Source organism: Eublepharis macularius, chromosome 8, assembly GCF_028583425.1.
Source record: "Eublepharis macularius isolate TG4126 chromosome 8, MPM_Emac_v1.0, whole genome shotgun sequence".
NCBI lineage: Eukaryota > Metazoa > Chordata > Lepidosauria > Squamata > Eublepharidae > Eublepharis > Eublepharis macularius.
Window position 1 is genome coordinate 29,783,601 of NC_072797.1, and position 15,546 is coordinate 29,799,146.

A 15,546-nucleotide genomic window follows, 5' to 3' on the forward strand; every position below is an offset into this window, starting at 1 on the left:
TCCCACGGAACACAAGCAATTCTGTAAGCAAGGAAATGGTTTGCAAGTTGCAGTAAGTGCTGTCAAACGCTTGACAAACTGTTCAAACAGTTTGCATATGCTCAGTTGTGCAAAAAAAAAAGAAGACAGCTGATTGTTCACGTACATTCTTACATTTCTTACCAGCAGTCTTCTCCTCTTCCAGTTGCCTGTCTACTCTTTGGCACGTAATACACACAAAAAAGAATCCCCTGTTTAAAGATGGAGGTGTATTCTTGGGTTCCGCTCCCATGGCTGTTTGACTCAAATATCATTTGTTAAGTAAGAACTAGCAGTCAACATTCTTGGAGTGCTACAGGTTGGGCTGCTGTCCCATGATAAATACAATATTGGGGAGTATCCACAATAGTGGGAAAATCCACTATGTTTTGATCCAGCAGGAGTAAAATGGGCCCCCATGCAAATGGTCAGAGATTAGTTTGGAAAATCCAGAAGTTGATGTGGTCAACCATTCTTTTGCATGTACTGACTCAATGGATTACTTTTGATGCCTCAAGTTGGTCTGAGAGCAAGATCTGGGTCCAATAGCACCTTAAAGACCAATAAGTTGTTCTTGTGTTTGCCCAGTTATGGAATGTGGAGGAAGATCTTGTGGTTCCAACTCATATATAATTCCTGTCCCACGAGCTCTGAAGCTGAGCTGATCTTTGATCTCTGCCCAAACATCTTTGAGGAGAAGCGTGTAAAGAAGGGGATTCAGGATGTTATCTAGGGTGGTCAAACACCATGTTGTATATGTATAAATGAAAGTGCTCCTGTCTAAGTCACATACCTTATCCTCTTCCAGCATCAGTTCCCAATAATATTTGTACCAGGATGTTGCTTGAAAAGGAATGCACAGCAGAAAGAAGGAGATGTTGATGAAGAAGATGAAACCACATACTTTCCTCTTCACTCTCTGCTGGAGAGATTCCACTTTCCTGACTACAGTCAGGACTCTAGAATAGAAGAATCCCATAAGAATACAAGGTTTGAAGAAGGAGAGACTCAGGGTGGCCATCTTGAAGTGTGCGTGGTCCTTGCCTAATTGAGACCCATCCAGGCAATGTTCCTGCCAGGTACCTGAGCCTTTCATCTGCAGCCATAAGCCAATACCACACATAGCAGCCACCAGAAGCCAAGTGGCAATGCTAACTATGAAGGCACCACACATTGAATGCAGCCTGTGGAACTTCAGAGGGTGAACCAGACCAATGTAGCGTTCCATGGCAATGAGACACAGGAAGCTATTCTTGGCATAGAAATTTGTAAGGAAGATCATGGCAACCACCACACAGGCTTCTTGCCCTGTGTTCCAGTGGTGATCATGGTACGTGTATGCAATCCAGAAAGGGAGTGTTAAGGTCTGCAAGAGACTGGCCAACACCAGATTCAAGATATAGACTGAGAGAACAATTGAACTCTTTATCTGGGATACCAAGGCAAGAAGTGCTAAGAAGTTCAGAGGCAGGCCAGCAGTCAACACTATGGAGAACACAGGGATTATAAAGTATTTAGTGGTATTAAAAGCCATAGGGCAGGGTATGTAGGAGGTATTCATGGCACCGACTGGAACTTAGATACTTTTACACAATGTTCTGTTGCCGACCATCATCATCTCATAGCCGCCATGAAGAGTTCCAATGGTACTCCAAATGTATCTGTAAGAAGTGGAGAGGAAAACAGGACTTGCTCCAGAAAAGACAGCAAAACTTTCTTTCTACTTTTCTTGTTTCGAAGAGATGGACCACATGTTCTAGGACCACATGTTCTCGACCTAAGGGGGAAATATACTAAAGTAATACCAATATAGCAAATTAAGTAGAGCTCAACATTTATATGGTATATTTTGGATGTGCATGTACACAAGCACACACACTCACATATACAATTTCAACATAATTCTAATAATGCTGAAAAACAGAAGAAAGGAAGCTTCCTTTCAGACCAAATGTCCAGGCTTTTAAGAGGTGGAATAGATTTAGTTTTTATCATCACCATCATCATTATTAACAACAACAACAATAACAACAACAACAACATTTTATTTATATACCACCCTTCAAGACAACTTAATGCCCACTCAGAGGAGTTTACAAAGCGTGTTATTATTATCCTCATGAGCATCATCACCCTGTGAGGCAGGTGGGGCTACGAGAGCTCTGAGAGAGCTGCGACTGACCCAGGGTCACCCAGCTGGTTTCAATCGGAGGAGTGGGGAATTAAACCTGGTTCTCCAGATTAGAGTCCTGCCACACTTAACCACTACACCAATTGGAATGTCAAGAGCTAGTGTGATGTAGCAGACAGAGTGTTGAACTTTGACAAATTGGGGAATAAATTTAAATACTTCTCCACCAGTGAACATGCTGGGTAACTGTGGAGCAATTACTAGCTGTCAGCCTAACTTACTGGAAACACAAGGGTGGGGGGAAGGTACATGAGCTATCACAATCTCCTTGGAGGAAAGATAGTGGGAAATATTAGCTCATGGCCAGACTGTATTCTAAAATGTTCTGTGTAATTTGAAACCATTTGAAACAATGTTTGCTGTCTTTTGGCTAATACCTAAGCCTACAGGTGAGTTCATATTATCAAAGTACCATCAGGTAGCCACTTTAAATATAGGACGTGGCTGATCAACTGCAAAGCACCGCTGGCAGGTCCTTCATTTGTTTCAAACATCCCAGGGAAATAAGCAGTAAAGAGCTAGTAGAGACAGCCCAGGAGAAGAAAATAACTTCTATTTGAGGGCGATTTAAGAAATATTTACATAGCACTTTTGGTTTTTTGCAGCAGGTTCCCCTACCACTGTGAGGTTAGCAGTTGGCCAGTATAATGTTATTGTTGTTGTTATTGCTGAGATCTAGACAGGACTGTCCTCCCTGCCCTGGGATAATGAGAAAAAGTCAGAACAGCTGGTTATGGACTAGGAGTATTTCTAGTCTTTCCAGAAAGAAACAATTGAGTGGAGTTTCTTTTTCAAAGGCAGAATCTTCTGTCTACTTTCACTCAGTTGAAGAAAATATGGAATAGTTATATACCATCTCTCTCCTTAGCATGGAAGGGGGAAGCAAAAGAAACAATTTTGTTTCTACAAATTACTATTCAACCTATATCATTGTACCTACTACCTAAGTAGATTATGGCTCTTTGGATAAGTATAAATGTACATGGCATATTGTATTGTTCTAATTTGAGAATACCTTTTCATTTTGTCACATATTTTCATATGGATGTCTGAGGGGGAAAGAAAGGACTAACAGATTATATTCTTTTGCTTTACATTTTCCACAGATCAGACACCTATTGTGTTTGTAGAAAGGGTTATTTAGTAGTTGCATCAGCCAAAAAGTCATAACAGACAACAAAAACAGTATTTCCTGATGCCAGTAAACCTTTGTAGTTCCTTCATGCCCTGTTTTAATTTTTTTATGTGTGTGTATTTTATTGTATTGTATGTATATTTTTATTTGGTTTTAATTGTTTGAATGGAGTGCTTTCGTTTTGCTTCAGTGGTTTTTATTATCTCTGTTTCTAATATATTAGCTTCTTTGGTGGCCATGATGAGGGTGGAAAGGTGGGGTATTAATTTTGTAAATAATAAACTAATTGTCTTAGAGAAAGAGAACTACTTAAGGTAAACTTAATTTTTTAAAAAAGAAAAACAAATTAAACACTTACCCCATTGCTGCCCCAAGAGCCTAGTTTCCCAGCTTCTCGGTGCATCTTTCTGTGTCGCATCTTCCTCTTGTGGTTATTAGTCATTCAGCAACAACTTTATAATAGTGTTTGCATGACATTATCCAATTATAGTTCAGTGTTGGTTAAGCTGTGACCACTAACCTCTGTCTGAGTGGGAAAGGAAGGCTGAGTGCTAAGAAAATGGCAGCCCTCAGTAAGCTTCAGAACAGTGCTGGAACAATTCTGCTAGTTACCTGTTTCCTGGTTTGAATCCAATTATTTGGTTTATATCATGCCTCTTGAACCTGCAATGTTCAATTTCAGGTAGTGAGACTGGATTATCAGCATGCTCCTCCTCGCTCGTATTATCTACCTGTCTGTGACTTGTCTACAGCGAGGCCTGTAGTTATTGCACAGGTTTGGGTCATGTCTCCTTTGCAGACTTCGAGCAGCAAACAAGAGAACACTGGATGCCTATGGCAATGTGGGATCACATGCCATGCCACACACCACTGTGAGAGGCAACTCAGCAGCAACATTTTGAAGGGAGCTTCCGATCCATACTAGGGTTGCCAACCTCCAGATGGTAGCTGGAGATCTCCTGGAAATACAACTTATCTCCAGGCAACAGAGACCAGTTACCCTGGCTGCTCTGAAGGTTGAACTCCATGCCATTATACTCGACTGAGCCCCCTCCCCTCCCAAACCCCACCCTTTCCTGGCTCCACCTCCCAAATATGCAGGAATTTCTCAATCTGGACCTGGCAACCCTAATCCATACCCACTTCTTTATATATCTCTGTGTGCAGTTCTGGTTGCTCCAACTTGAAAAGGTGTTGCCAAGGACCCCCTCCTCCTCTTGTTATGAGGCCTGCCATGAACTGTGTCAGTTTCCTGTGTTGCTGTTTGAAGATCTACTAAAGACTCTGTTTTAGGGCAGCATTGCCTGTGCCCATTTCCTGTTCTCCTTGCTGCAATGGACTGTGCCATTCATGTCTGTTTCCTGCCTCCTTGGGCACCTATCTCACCTGGGCCCAGAGCCACGCTGCCAGCGGAACAGTGTCAGCCGGAGGGAGTCTCCACGAGCCTGGCCAGGCACCGTCTGGTCAGTTCCCATGGAGAGCCCCTTGCAGGCCGGTCACTGAGTCTGCCCTTGCCACTGGGCAACCTGCTAGCAAGCCCAAGCCATGCCAACGAAAAAGCCATGTTCCCATGCAGTAAAAGAGCCTGCCTGGACAGTTTACCTCGGCTGCCATTTTTTGAAAGTGAGCCGGTCACGTCCGCAGCAGCCAGCCTCGCCCCACTCTGCATATCTTGGAAGCCACCCCGGAATGGAAGCTAAGTGCCGACTGTCCAGAATAGCTAATGGACGCATCTCAATGCAGCCACCGGATTCCAGAGCTGATGCCGTCAAGACAATGCCAGCTTTCTGGCCAATCCAATCAACCCACCCGGCACTCCTTTCCCCTCCTTTGTCCCCTCTTCCCGAGGTGTCACAATCTTACAATCAGGCACTAAAGTGGCCCATCAAGGATAGTTGTAGAACCATCAAGCCTTTGTTCCCCTTTTGAGAACCACAGGGAAAGGCACCAGCCCCAGGGTACGTTTTGGGGTATTTAAGCCATTATATCTAATCTAATGCCTGCACTAGACCTGTATCTAATGCCTGCACTAGACCTGTAGAGAGAGGCAGCGGAGGTTCAGGATAGGAATGGCACGTGCACCAGAAAATAGGATACCAGAGGAGCATCTTCCACTTTTCGTCGGATTCTGGAACAGTGTTCTTGTATACGAACCTTGATTACTCTACTAGTGTTACCAATGTACAGTTTTTTACATGGGCATACAATAACATAAACAACATTCTGAGTATTACAATTTGAAAAACCTTGCAACATAAATCAAACTAGTTAATCTGCTGCATGGGCATTACCAGATCACATGTGGAATAACAGCAGCATTTAAAATGTCCCTTTGGTAAATCCCTACCCGGCTTTATAACTCGCAAGTCAGAATGTATCAGGTAATACCTGAAACTCCTGGTTTTAGGTAAAGCCATTCTGGGGGGATTTTTTCAGCCAAGGAGATCTTGTACCAAGGGTCAATATTTGAGTACTATATGCCTAACGGATTTTGCTAAGGGTGTATAGTCTAATGCGAAAGTAAATCTCTCCTCCCGAGGTTTGTGCTGAGTCTTTAATAAAATATCATAAGAATAAAAAAATACAACTCAAAAATTAAGAACAGTGAAACCAGGGGGCGTGGCATCGATCTCCTGAGGAATGGACACGCACTGAAGGTGCTCCAGCTCTCCCTTACCTGGAATTTCACTAAATAACACTCAATACTTGCTCTTCTGAGTGGGAATGAAGAAGCAAGGGTCAGACAAGAAGAAATCACCCGCCAAGGCTGTGAAAAATCTGCAGAGCCTTTTTTCTGGAGCAGATTTAGCCAAGACTCAAGAACATGGCATGGAAAATCAAGCCAAAATGGCCGACAGAACTGCCAAAGCCAGTGCAATGGTAAGCACTTCGTATTTGCTGCTTGAACAACAGCTTACTAAAATAGAGCAATCATTAATGAGGCAAATGACTTTGCTGATTCATCCTTGATCTGAACAGTTAGCAGAGATTAAATTAGAGCTTAATAAAACTAACCTGAAAATGGAAAATGCACTGGATTTAGCTAATATGTCGCAAAGAGATTTGAGAGATCTCCAGGATGCTTCTGACTCACACGAAATAAGAATAATAAACCTAGAAATAGCAGCACGGCAGAAAAACTTCAAGATCAGAGGAATAGATGAATCCTGAACAAAAAATGAGGACTTGGAAGCTATATTAACGAATTAGCTGGGAAAGCAATTAAATGTATTCAACAAATCATCTCCAATAATCACTAAAGCCTATCAAATAGGCTCTGAAAAGCTAACCATAAAGAAGAACTTCACGAGGGATATCATAATTGAGACTGAAAGCTTTAATATTAGGAAACAAATTCTTGAAGTTGTAAAAGCTAAATGTTCACTCTACTTTGAGGACGCTCAAGTCTATATATTTTCAGATTTGCCAAGTGTTGTACTGAATAAAAGAAGAGAGTTTAAAGCGACCACAACAGCACTAAGAACACCTAACATCCAATACCGATGGTTAAATCACATTAAACTCTCAGTATTAATTCAAGGAAAGCAAATGGTTGCTTCAGACCAGGAAGAAGTGGAACAACTATTGCGCAGCCTAAACCTGGAAACACCCATGGAAACCAATAAGTCTAACCAAAAAAGGAAGCTACAACAATCACCTTTCTCGAAAAAAGGAAGTAAAATGCCTGTCTTAGACCTTTAAGCCAACAAATTAGAAATTGGACTAAATGAAAGAGTAATGTAGTAATCGATGTATTGTCGAAGGCTTTCACGGCCGGAGAACGATGGTTGTTGGGGGTTTTCCGGGCTATATTGCCGTGGTCTTGGCATTGTAGTTCCTGACGTTTCGCCAGCAGCTGTGGCTGGCATCTTCAGAGGTGTAGCACCAAAAGACACTGAGAGATCTCTGTCTTTTGGTGCTACACCTCTGAAGATGCCAGCCACAGCTGCTGGCGAAACGTCAGGAACTACAATGCCAAGACCACGGCAATATAGCCCGGAAAACCCCCAACAACCAATGTAGTAATCGTCAGTATGTTAAACTCTGTGGTTTTCCAGATAGGGGGAGTTTGGTTAGGTTCTTTCATTGTAGCTCCCTAATATCTACAGTTCCTAAGAGCTGGTTGTATACCAAGAGCTGGAGTGTGGTGTAACACTCTAGCTCAAAGTAACTGTAGTTTGTATAACCTTTTTATTTCACGTTTATTAGATATTGCACTTTGTAAATTGGGGAGAGGGGAGGGGGAAGGAAGGTTCTTAGGGAAGTTAAAGGTGAGTAGGGGTGGGACTATTTTTTTTTTAAAAAAATGAAACCAATAAATCTACAACAAAGCGTCATAACAATAAAAGTCAATTTTGCTTTCTACTGCAGACCAACATGGCTACCCACCTGAAACTGATTACTCTATGTGTCATAATTATGGAGGAGAGGTGAGAGTTGGTAGAAATATTTATTTATTTATTTAATGTCATTTATAGTCCACCTTTTTCATTAAGACTCAAGGCGGACTACATAGTGTGAGATTAGTACAATCAGTATCAAGGACATTTCCATAAACAATGCCACAGAGTAAATAAATGCAAGTTTACAAACATATAACATTAGCAAAAATCCAATACAGGGTTGAAGAAATGCTGAAACAGAACATAAGCAACTCTAGGACTCACATTAGACAACATAGAACTACCCAGTAAGGTCATACTTGAAGCACAGGTAGCACATAGGAGCACATACTTAAAGCAACAGATAGGACATAAGGCAACATAGTGGTGATGGTCCATAATTAGTGAAGCATCTGAGACCCCCCCATGGAGTATTCTTGATGAAACAAAGAAAATGCAAGAGGTACACAATACTAATCTCAGCCTAGTGTTAATTGCAAATGTCTAAAAATTCAATATTAGCCCTAATATGACCTTTCAAAAGAGGCAAAGTGTACCCAACATGAGTTTGCTCTTCAAATTTGTACTTCTAACCCACTTGGCTTCTTTTCCTTTAGGAAGCACCACATGCTTAACAATACTTCTCCAGTTATGCCGGCTATTCATATAGTTCTCTTATTACCCGATCATATAAAACAGTCAGACAGACATCTTTTAGTAATATTTGCTACCTGAGATACTTTAACTGGAGATGCCAAAGAGTGGACCAGGGACCTTTTACATGTAAATCATGAGGTCTACTACTGAACTGTAACTAGCTGGGAGTTTTGGAGAGGCAGGAACATTTGGAGGGACAGAGATTGGGGAAAGGGTATTGCACAACACCATAATGTTACTTCTGAGTGAATAGCCAGAATTGACTTCACAGGAATCTCCCTAAACTTACCCAGAAGTGATGTTGTAGCATTGTACGATGTCGTTTCCCCCTGCTGTTTTGCTCCCACTGCTCCATTGGATGAGGGCAGGTGCTGGAACAGCAGGGGCAGGCACTCTAGTAAGTCTCAGCACCCATTCCCCACAAAGTGAATATGATTCACTTCATCCTTTTGACAGCCTCTATTCCCCCTAAGTGATATGGGCAGTGCCATGCTATAATTCACCAAGAATTAAGTACCTGTGCTCAGGCAGCAACAACACACTAGCTTAGTAACAAAGTTGAAAAGAACTCAAAGCTCAGTAAAGTTTTTTATTGAGAGCATAGCTTGTCTACCATCCACAAAACCATATCTACACAATGCCCCTAAGCAAGCACACGAGAGCACCGGCCACTGACACAGTGATGTCATCACAGTATTGCTGGCACGATCACCCGTTCCATCTCTACCATGATTATCTTGCCTACGTCTATATTCATGTGGAAGAACTCTATTTTCTATTTTATTTACTAGTTCAGGGTACAAAACTACCTAAGGGCCAAGCTACACATGACGAATGACACTTGAACGGCAAGTGGATTGAGTGGAGGGCAAGTGAACAGGGAGAAATACACTTGCTGTTCAAGTGTCATTCGTCACTTGTAGCTTGGCCCTAAGTCCTTCTCAGGTGGCTGGTTCTATGGCTGGTAAAAGCCCCTCACAGATGGTTGGTAAGGGCTTCACATGCAGCCAAATATTCTAGGGGGTCATTCACTGAGGCAGTCCTTAAGGAATGAATGGGTTTCCTGAAATATTCTCTTAACAGACAAATTGGCAGTTGTCCTTTTCTTTTCCAGAAAATGTGCGAGACAGCACCATAATAAAAACTTATACCAAGACACATGAAGATTCACTGCTTCTTTTCCTTTCAAGTAAAACTGAGAATACACAGCGAGAGAGGAGAGAGAGAGTCTACTTGCCACTTGTTACTCATCTTCATTTTATGCCATGGCTTGGATCTCTCCCAGGAACAAACTGGCAGGGGAATCAGAAGTCTGTAGCAGGTAGCGGTGAATTGGCAAAGAGGCTTCTGATTTCGTAGTAAACGTTATCAGCTGGATCCAACCCCATGAGAAGTTGGTGTGACAATAATATGAAACAGCAGGCCATCATTCTGAGACAGGAGTACGCCTGTAGATAGACACAAATAATCTATGTTCAATGATTTTGCATATGCATGCATGCTAATTGTGCAACTAATGTCCACCGTGCAAGCCCATATTTATTATGACAAAGCCTGATGAGAATTATACTTTAGATATGCAGCAAAGAGGAAATCCTTCAGGACTTATGCAGTCTCTTTCAATCTTATACTTCTCAGGCAAGTTTTGAGTCATGTTGTGAATGCCTCATGCTTGCTCTGTTTCTGCTGACCTCTGTGCAGTCTTACTTAAAGCTGATTTTTGCCGGTGGTGCTGTGTAGGCCAGAGATTATCACGATTTGAAAAACCACTGAGAGGATAGTTGCACTCTTATTCAATCCTATTATATATCTAGGGGGTTGGGCCAGCCAGAGCTACCTGATATGTCTGACTATACCTCCTTCTCATGCTCCATATAAGTCAAAGTTAAAAATGCACCATGTGGCCTGTTTGGAACAGAGGAAAAGGTTCAGTGACTGCCTCCATAAGCCCTGGTGACCACATATAAAACCACAGAGGTGGAGGTATCTTAGATCAGGCATCCAGTTCATTACCTAACCAAAGCAGGAATCCTTTCTTTGTCAAAAGACAATACACTCTTACATCTAGAGATGTATACTTTTAAATGGGGATCACTTTTAGAAGTTATTCCCATAAACCTACATTCTTGGAAATTCAGCGCACCACTTCCATCCTACTACAACCAACTGTTCATCTAACCTGTTCCAGAAAAATCCATCAGTTTTCAAGTTATAAATTCTTCTTAAATCCAGTCCTAAATCATATAGATTACTCTTTGAGACCATGATTGTTCATTTCTTTCATTCCTGTAGACAAAGGGAACAGTGGATCCCAATTCTTCATAAGCAACCCATCATGAATTTCAAATGTTATCCAATCTTTCACCCTTATCCTCCCAACTCTTCTCTTTTCCAAGGTAAATGCCACTCCTATGTCATGTTTTCTTGAACACTGTTTCTGTGGATCGTTGTTACTGTTTATACCTAGGCAGTTTCACCATCTTTTAACAGGATTTGAACTGGGAAGTTTCATCCAGGAAGCTAAAGACCGCTTTAAAATCATACTATGCAGAGAGGACCAGTTGGCATTCATTGCAATCCTATGCAAAATTACTCTTGTCTAAGCCTATTGACTTGAATGGGTTTAGATTGGCTTGACTCTGCATAGGATTGTGATGATTGTCAACTATTTTCTTTCACGGTCATGAATACCTTTCCAAGGGTAAGAAAAGGAAAAGAAAGAATGGTGATAATCTACTAATTCAGCCCTAGACTATGCATTTTTGTGAAGAGAGGACCAGATCTTTTACAGTTCTCTAAGCCAAGAAAAATTACATTAGTAAATGGGCCTGACTCCCATTCAGGAATGTAATTCATCACTGTTCCATAAACTACAGAAATGCTAACCTTTGCTTCCATATTTCCTTGTCCCAGTTTCTACAAAGAAACACTGTTTATGGTTGTTGTGGGTTTTCCGGGCTGTATTGCCGTGGTCTTGGCATTGTAGTTTCATTCTGACGTTTCGCCAGCAGCTGTGGCTGGCATCTTCAGAGGTGTAACACCAAAAGACAGAGATCTCTCAGTGTCACAGTGTGGAAAAGATATTGGCAGGTCATTTTCATCTACTCAGGAGGGGTGGGGTTGAGCTGAGTCATCCTGTAAGAGTTTCCCAGGGTGTGGAATGCTAATGGCGGGAGGCTTCACTGTATCCTGAGGAGGTTCTTTTGCATATGGATTGGGGCTTGATGTGCTAATCTTCTCTGCAGGGCTATTGTCGGGTATAGAGTGTTTTGTTAGCCTGGTGTTTTTCAGAACTGGAAACCATGCTCTGTTCATTCTTAAGGTTTCTTCTTTCCTGTTGAAGTTTTGCTTATGCTTGTGAATTTCAATGGCTTCCCTGTGCAGTCTGACAAAGTAGTTGGAAGTGTTGTCCAGTATTTTGGTGTCCTGGAATAAGATACTGTGCCCTGACTCAGCTCAACCCCACCCCTCCTGAGTAGATAAAAATGACCTGCCAACATCTTTTCCACACTGTGACACTGAGAGATCTCTGTCTTTTGGTGCTACACCTCTGAAGTTGCCAGCCACAGCTACTGGCGAAACGTCAGGAACTACAATGCCAAGACCACGACGATACAGCCCGGAAAATCCACAACAACCATCGTTCTCCGGCCGTGAAAGCCTTCGACAATACAAACACTGTTTATGGTTCTCTAGACTCATCGATGGTTGATTTCCCTACTTTCGAGTATCTATAGCTCCCACAAATACTTTTGATATGATGCATGTTACTTCTTGTATGATTCAAATGTTGCCATTTATATGATTTGTTTGTACTCATAGCTAGGTCACCTTTCAATGAGCCATCACTGGGAAAGGGAATGGGTTCTCTTCCCTCTTCCTATATCAATCAACAAGCTAATGAGATGTGTCTACAGAGATCCCTGGAGGCACTATGCAAAAATCAATGGAAAGCAAACACAATTTTAAAGCCTAAATGAAATAAACAAACTCTCCGTTTAGCATTTAAAGGAGATGACGGGCCAAATTCAATTATCTGCTTCCTAAATTCTTGCCAGTTTACAAAATATGTATCCATTAAGCCTCCTGCAGAGTTCTAGCTATCACAGACAGGGATTACAATGCTACGTAGGCCTCAACCAAGGACTATTAAGACACAATTTGATCATGCAGAATTATGCAAGATCAGTGCATGCCCATGGCGAAGCCCCATAGGATAAAGTGGGGTAGTTGCTATTTCCTAGTGTTGTATGAAATATATTAGCATAGCATGCATCCTGATTAGAACTGTAGCAGCTGAGCCTATTACAATGAACAGACAATCTCTCTACCTATGTCTTCAAATATGTCACAAGAATAGGGCCAAAGTAATGCTTGCAGGATAACGAATGGTCTACAGGCTCACAGGTTTCCCTTTCTTTCAATTCAGTTTTACTTTTAGTCATGATCGTAGATTACCATGATCTTAAAAATGGGTAATGAACGCATACCTGATATTGATAAGACCATTTCAAAGCATTATCTGGTTTGTGGCCTTTCTAGAAAATCCACAACTGTCACATATGAAAATGTTTTGCTCTCCCTAGAAAAAAGATCTTCCAGCAATTAAAATTAATTTGTCATTTCTAAATTTGTCAGTTGGTACCGCAAGAACTTCATTGCAGAGGCATAATGGATTGTGAATGATGTAACCAGACAGAGAGATCCCAGAGTGAATTCAGAATGCCCATTTTATAGCTTTTACAAACACACTCTGAGTGCCTTATAAAATATCACTTTGCATTTTTCTCTATTCTTTAAGGGTAAATAAAAAGCAGAACAAGCAAACCAAATAATGGTACATTTTGCTAGGCATCTTTGTCTTCTTAAGGCATTTTATTAAGAAAAATAAAACCTGAGGTTTTTTTTAAAAACTATATTCCGAACGTATTCCTGTAGAACAGTCTTAATGACGCTTCATCGGTGACCCATATGGCTTTCTCCCTTCCCTACCATGAAGCTTTAAGGATGCAAATCCCCATTATTGCCCTAATCAAATTGTCACTGAAAAGGATTGCAGGAGTGAGCCAGCCATGATTTGCAGTCACAGCAAAAGTAAATGAGAGCTTGATTCAAAAGCCCAATAAAGCCCCATGTAAAAGTGCCATTAGCTTTAGTGACGAGGCAGAATTTGAGCCAAGGCTCAACGGGCTTTAGTCCTTCCTCCTCTCCACTGTCACGTCTCATAGCAGCAACATTTGTAGTGCAATAGTTCAATCAGGGCCTTGTACACATAGTTAGGGAGGAATATCTTCAACCCCTTCAATGTACTACATATATTTGCATAATAGCTGCATCCTATGATCAATGGAAACCCCACAACCCACCATCCACTGAATGGGAATCAGCAGGGGGGACTTTTATAAGAAGTACCACAAGATTAGGTACTCTCTTCTGTCTTTTAAAATATCTATATGAGGTTCCTTGTTGAGATCATCTGAAGTTTTGGATTGATCATCAGTATATGGATGACATCCAGCTAGGGTGATGGTAAAAAGTGCTGTCAAGTCTTAGCTCATTTATGGTTACCTCTACTGAGGTTTTCAAGGAAGGAGACTAACAGAGGTGGTTTGCTATTGCCTGTCTCTGCACAGCAACCCTGGTCTTCTTTGGAGGTCTCCCATCCAATTACTAACCAAGGCTGATCTTGCGTAGCTTCTGAGATTTGATGACATCAAGCTTGCCTGGGCTATCAGTCAGGGCACATCTTGTTGAGTAAGCCCCTGGAAGCTGCTATCTCTTTCCAGGGCCAATGCCTCACTGCCATGGTCATGTAGCTGAGACAAATAGAAACTGAGGGTCAAGCTACACATGACAAATGACACTTGAATGGCAAGTGTATTTCTCCCTGTTCACTTGCCCTCCACTCAATCCACTTGCCGTTCAAGTGTCATTCGTCATGTGTAGCTTGGCCCTGAATCTTGGTAAAATGGATGTGATGTTGATGGGTAAGGCATTTGTTCTTAGGACAAGAGGATCATGCTACTCACATTGGATAGGGTCCAGTTGTTTCTGACAGATACTGATAAAAGTTCAGGGTTGCTGGATGCCTTATCAATAGATCAAATTTTGTCTGAATATCTTGCATGCATTGTTGATAGAAAATTTCCCATGAAGTACCAGAATTTTCATCCTCTACTGATAATAACACATACGGTCCATGTAGTATTTTTGATTCCATTTGCTTCATGGAATCACATGGTGGTATGAGCTGCCATGCGGGATTTGTTTCATAGTCAATAACTGCTTATATGCAATTTTGAATAGTATGATAAACCCCCTTTGGAACTATTTACATGGCTTAGTGGCATATTACAGCATTAACAGTGCCATCCTAAGCAGAGTTACACCCTTGTCAACCTATTGATTTCAGAGTAGTGTAATTGAGCATAGGATTGTACTGTATGTTAAGTGTCTGTATACCAATCAAGACATGATGGTGAATGTATTAACCATTCTGTCCAAAACTGCAGGCAAGCCACTGAGGTTCAATGACAAGGAAATCCCCAAAAGTGGAAGTCACTTTTCAGCAACGGAGAAAATGAATTAAAATGCAAGTAACAGCAAGTTTCGCTCTAATTTGAAAGCAGGACTGTAAGGGGAGAACCTTAGAGCTGAAAATTCAAGAACAGTTCCACAGCCAGCCACTTGTGGTGGATAACCTCCCACCCTCAGCCTCAGTTCCCAACCCTTGAGAAATTGAGGAGCTAGAGAAAAAATGGATGGAAAATAGCCTTCATAGTGATGTTCTAGGAATTTCCCCATGTCTCTTTGACCTTTATCATAAAGATAGGGGAAATTCCTAGAGTAATACCTGGAAGTGACACCATGCCTGCTCCAAACTCCTTTCTTTCCAAGCACTTCCCTTAAAATCTCTTAGCATTTATTGAGGCAGTGCAGGCAACCGTATCCCCATCCTAACTGAAGTATATTAACCACTGCACATTTGGAATGGAATCTGAAAATGCTTCAGTGGTCTGGTCTCTTACTGCACAAGTGCATTTTGGATCACTTGTATAAAAGCCAGCCAGCATTTAAACACTGAGAAAACATGGTTTAATGCAGACACATCCTGTTGAAACAAACTGCACACACAGTAATATGTGCCTTCAATCAGAAGGCAT

At 41.6% G+C, this 15,546-nt stretch overlaps 1 protein-coding gene across 1 annotated transcript; it reads right to left on the minus strand.

The window, feature by feature from the left end:
• Positions 1-571: 571 nt before the first annotated feature.
• On the minus strand, positions 572-1,579 carry LOC129334517 (G-protein coupled receptor 4-like). Its single transcript, XM_054986671.1, has one exon. It carries the CDS (start codon positions 1,577-1,579, stop codon positions 572-574), a length of 1,008 nt encoding a protein of 335 aa, XP_054842646.1.
• Positions 1,580-15,546: the final 13,967 nt, after the last annotated feature.